The sequence below is a fragment of the Lactuca saligna genome, chromosome 3, assembly GCF_052625555.1.
Source record: "Lactuca saligna cultivar CGN05327 chromosome 3, ASM5262555v1, whole genome shotgun sequence".
NCBI classification, from domain to species: Eukaryota; Viridiplantae; Streptophyta; class Magnoliopsida; order Asterales; family Asteraceae; genus Lactuca; species Lactuca saligna.
Genome location: NC_136419.1, coordinates 123,179,293 through 123,184,382, shown reverse-complemented (window position 1 = coordinate 123,184,382; position 5,090 = coordinate 123,179,293). Strand labels below are relative to the sequence as shown.

General features: G+C 31.1%; 1 protein-coding gene across 2 annotated transcripts; it reads left to right on the top strand.

Moving 5' to 3' along the window:
- The first annotated feature begins 592 nt into the window (after positions 1-592).
- Positions 593-3,718, top strand: DEL3 (DP-E2F-like protein 3). 2 transcript variants are annotated; one of them, XM_078982404.1, is made up of 11 exons: positions 593-874; positions 970-1,037; positions 1,133-1,185; positions 1,295-1,372; positions 1,496-1,546; positions 1,660-1,750; positions 1,870-1,940; positions 2,027-2,099; positions 2,179-2,240; positions 2,351-2,792; positions 3,387-3,718. In XM_078982404.1, the coding sequence occupies exons 1-11, from the start codon at positions 792-794 to the stop codon at positions 3,482-3,484; spliced, it is 1,170 nt and encodes a 389-aa protein (XP_078838530.1). In that variant the 5' UTR covers positions 593-791; the 3' UTR covers positions 3,485-3,718. The 2 variants fall into 2 exon arrangements, with proteins under 2 accessions (XP_078838530.1, XP_078838529.1); XM_078982403.1 differs by having other exon boundaries at positions 1,490-1,546.
- Positions 3,719-5,090: the final 1,372 nt, after the last annotated feature.

The window sequence follows — 5,090 nt, the reverse complement described above, 5'->3', positions numbered from 1 at the left end:
TAATGATATTATCTATTTATTTTTTATTTTAAATAAAAATTTAATGTTGGTAAAAAAATAGGATGTTATAATTTCATCTACTGATTTCATGTATATACCAAATATACAACATTTCTCATACAAATGAAATACAATTTGAAACAAAATTTATTAACCTGTAGCTAAAAGAATAGAATGGCAATCGGAAATTGTCACCCCCCTATGCAAAACTATGCAAGACTCGAAAATTACAGCCACATTAAAAAATGACGTTGTCAAAAATAAAAAAAATCCATTGCATAAGAAACCATTTCTCCAAGTTTGGCAATGCAAATTTGTAGGATGAGAGGTTTCAATATGATACTTTGAAAATGAAAGTGATAAATGATGAAAATTTTGGCTTATATATAAAAAACCATAATTTCGAATTTCGTATTTTGAAAAAAAAAAGATAGTTATTCTTATAAAACTTTAAATATCTTCCAACAAGGTAATTTTTGTCATTTTTTCACAACTAAATTAAATTCTAATAGAATGTTTTATATATTTTTATTTTTTAAACATATATTTTCAAATTTATCTTTAAAGAAAAGGAGTGAAGGCAACTAGGGGAAGCCGCGCATCGTCCCGGATTCAAATTCCCGCGGCTCGTTTTGAAGCGCTGCTTTTCTCGTTTTGGTCTCCAGGTTTTCCAGATCGAGAAACCCCAATTTTGAATCTACAATCCCGCCATTGATTCATCGAAACTAACTTCACAATACAAATCTCAAATCGGATCTATCGATCGAGCTGAGTTTCAAGGATTTCCATCCATGGCGTTACTTCATGATTCCGATACTAAAGTTCCTTCTCTCTACAGCCGCAAAGAGAAGTCTCTCGGCGTCTTATGCTCCAAGTATTTATTCATTTACCTTTCTCTCTTTTGCACACATGCACTCTTTAGATCTTGTTTGCTTCTTATATCACAATCTGAAATCGATTAATCTTCAGTTTCCTGAGGTTGTATAATCGAGAAGGCGTTGAATCGATAGGACTTGACAACGCAGCAAATCAATTAGGTTCTCATCTGACTTTTATGCTTGAGTACGATTTTCCTTAATGATAATGAACAAACAGAATCAGAATGATAAAAGGATCTTGGAAAAACCCACAGGTGTTGAGAGGCGGCGAATTTACGACATCGTCAACATATTAGAAAGTGTTGGCGTAAGTCTTTTCCCTCTTCATCTCTGCACTGTTTTCTCTTTCTATTGATTTGTTCAAGAAATTGGTTGCGCATAGTCGGTTTAGGGTTTGTAGTTTGTTTAATTTTCAGGTCCTGACAAGGAAAGCAAAGAATCAGTATACTTGGAGGGGGTTCAGTGCAATTCCACAAGCTTTAGACGAGCTTAGGGTATGTTCAAAAACACGCATATTCTCCTGATAATTTTCTGTTTGTATGATTGATTAAAGTTAAAACAATAAGATGAACTCATGACTTGTGAACTTTTGTGTGTACATTCACTTGTAGAAACAGGCATCATCTAACGACAACCTGAAAATGTCACAATACTACAACTTTGGAGCTGTAAGTTCTCCATTTTTAAGTTTGAGTTCTCTTAATTCTCATCTGTCACAAGAACTCTTGAAACATATTTTCTTTGTTTTGAATTTACTTAAAGATCCAGATTCTTTTACTAGGTTGTAAATGAGAACAATTGTCGTGGGCCTTCTAATTCAAACAACTCAAACACTGACACACATATCAAACCTTCCGGATCTCAAAAAAGTGGTAAGTTGATTTCCTTCTACTTCTCTTTAATATTCAATTCATAATCAACCATTCTTGTTTAGATGCCAATGAGATACAAAACATGACACATAGTTTGTATTTCTTGACATACATTTCAGACACCAACAGGAAGGAAAAATCTCTAGGACTTCTGACACAAAATTTCATCAAGCTATTCATCTCTTCTAAGGTGAGTGAAAACTAAAAACCATTTTTCACTCAAAACAGCCTATTCTTAATCTTGGTTCCTAAACACACTTTCTTTATATTCTTCAGGAAGATTTGATCTCTTTGGACACTGCTGCAACAGCATTGCTTGGTGATGTGCATGACCCAACAGCCATGAGAAGTAATTTCCTTTCCAATTTGATTTATAAATTTACTTTTACACCCCTTGCACTTACACAACACAAATTCTATATACTCAGCAAAAGTGAGGCGATTATATGACATTGCAAATGTCTTTTCATCCATGGGTCTCCTTGAAAAGGTATAGCTTCTACACTTCTACTTTCTTGGTTATAAAGATAACACAATTAGTCAATTACAAGGCAATTTATCTAAAAAAGTTACAATCTTTTTTTTTTTTTTTCATAAAAGATGCGACACCCAGAGAGTGGAAAACCATCATTTAGATGGTTGGGATTGAAAGGGGAAAAGGAGACAAAATCTTTACAACCATTGGATACAAATACAATTACAAACAGCTCAAAAAGGCGAGCTTTTGGAACAGATATAACAAACAATGTTAATGATTCAGATTCAAAAAGATACAGAATTGAATCTTTATCTGATTGGAGCTCAAAAGAAGTTACTGTAGCAATGCATGGGAATATGAATATGAATATTGACATTGTGAAGGTGGAAATGGAAAGTGATGAGAATTTGTGTTTACCTTTACACCCTCAAAATCAAAGAAATTCAAAGGAATTTGTGTTTGGACCATTTAGACCTGTAGGAATGTCTGGAAACAAAAAGTCAAAGGAGAGTCAAGATTGGGAAAAGTTGGCTCATACTTATCGTCCTCAGTATCACAACAAAGGTATGTTGCTAAATCTTTTTCATTAAATATAGAAAGATTAATTATAGTTATAGGGAAATATAGATAATGAGTCTTTCATCCATTAAGTCATGACTTTTACAATTTTACCCTTATGAGATAGTGTTTGGTATGATGGAATGAAAGAAACCTGTTTGTTAATTTTTATTGCTTATCAGAAAAGTTTACATTGTTTTCATTAATCTACAGTTTTATATTTTTGTTATATGAAAGTAACTAAAGTTATTTTTACTTGTAAATAGAAGTCCTTGCTAATTATTTTTATATATTAAACTTCATAAGAAATCATTTAGTTTCTATAGGCCAACTAAACATGATCATGGAATGCACTACTACTACTACTTATTCCATTAACCAAATAAACTTTAGAAGTTTTGTTGAATAGATCTCTAAAATACTTTTTTTTGTTAACTTTCATTCCGTATTTAAGTTGGTGGTTTTATATTACATTTTTTTTTTTCTTTTGAAAAAACAAAAAATATGATTATCTTTTGAAAAACTAGTTGCCAGCTGGAAAGTTAACTGCTAGCTGATAGATGAAAAAGTAGTTTGGTTGTTGATAATATGACATGACAGCTCTAGGTGATGTTTTGGGGCATTATGTGGAGGCTTGGAAATCATGGTATGTTGAAGCAACTGAGAAGAAACATGTACAACAACCAGTAGTACAGTAGTAACATCAATCTTCTTGCTGTGTCTGTCTGTGTCTATGTCATTCATACTTACTTTTTAATGCACCAATTTAGGTGGTAGCTTAGCTTAGATTGTTGTTCTTTCTAATTCTATATATTAATATCATAGGCTCAACTTCACTTCTAGTAATGTGGTGGTTGGGTAGCTTTGTAAACATACTTGTGAATTCTTTCATGCCTTAGTCTTACAAGTTATATCATTGCAATGGTTTCTAATACTAACTAGAACATTTTAACGTTTAAATTCAAAAGTAATTGTAAGTTATTAAGATAATGATATGTTTTTAATAAAAATAATGAACACTAGAACTTTTGTATTTAGTTTTAGCTAAAGTTTGATTTTTTTTTTTTTTTTTTTTTTTTTTTTTTTTTTTTTTTTATATATATATATTTGAAATCTGTTATTGATAAAATATTAAAATATAACTTACATAGGTTGAACATTGAAGTTACTTTCTCTAGTTATTCCTTAAAGGAAGATTGTATTTTTTTGTTAATTTTTATTATTATCGGAAATATACTTTAAAATCAATGTTTAATTGCTTGGTTTATGTGTTTATGATTAAATAAAGGGAAGGTACACAAAGAACCATATTTTGGGAAACTAACATAAACTACCAACACATATTGCAAAAATAAACTTTGTGAAATTACTTGTTTGACCATTTAAATAGAAAAAACCTGTTGTCAAATTTTGATATAAATAGGACAAAATTTCATAAATGGTCATTGTGGTTTTTAAAAAGTTACACTTTAAGGATATCTTTGGAAAGTGTTAAGGTTTATTTTCTTACCTAGTTGGTCCTTATCCATGTAATAAGACTATCTCGCCCCTTTGAATATGACATACATTTAATATTTAATTACAAAGGCTCCACTATACCCATCTCACCCACCCCCACCATACCTTAACGCACCACAGTCCATCGTCTATCGTCTCTTTTCTTTCTTCGCCCACTACCACAGTCTGTTGTCACAATCGTCTGTCATCATCGGTTTCAGGAAAACAAAAACAGTGTTAGACTTCATAATTCATTTTCATACACCCACACACTAACTTTTGAACAAAATGATATTCATACACTTGCAATTATAAACCACATTAATCATCTAAAAAAACACACACATACACACAATCAAAAACTAAAACTCACACACTAGAGTTAGATCACATAGAGAATTAGAAACAAAACACACACACATACAAAGTAGTTGAAACACAAATTGGAAAATTACATAGGGTTAATGACCTAGGAGGGTAATAAGGTTTTAACTTTGTCCACATTATGTCCGAAAGATTTTTTTTTAACATATTACACCAACATGGTTGTTATAACTGTTTAAAAAGGGTAATAATGTTTTAATTTTGTCCACATTAGATCCTTAAGGTCTTTTTTTTGTACATATTACACCTACATGGTTATTATAATCGTTTAGAGAGAGAGAGAGAGAGAGAGAGAGAGAGAGAGAGGGGTAATAAGGTTTTAATTTTGTCCACTTTAGGTTCTTATTTTTAATATTTTTATCATTTCATTTCTAACTCTTTTACAGTTTATATTAGTATCTAGGTAGATGACTTCATCATTTC

Bases quoted from the DNA above. Each gene is read 5' to 3' on its own strand.
- DEL3 (XM_078982403.1), top strand. From the start codon at position 792: ATGGCGTTACTTCATGATTCCGATACTAAAGTTCCTTCTCTCTACAGC. The intron at 1,751-1,869 runs GTAAGTTGATTT...CATACATTTCAG, and splicing joins TTCCGGATCTCAAAAAAGTG to ACACCAACAGGAAGGAAAAA. The intron at 2,241-2,350 runs GTATAGCTTCTA...TTTTCATAAAAG, and splicing joins CCATGGGTCTCCTTGAAAAG to ATGCGACACCCAGAGAGTGG.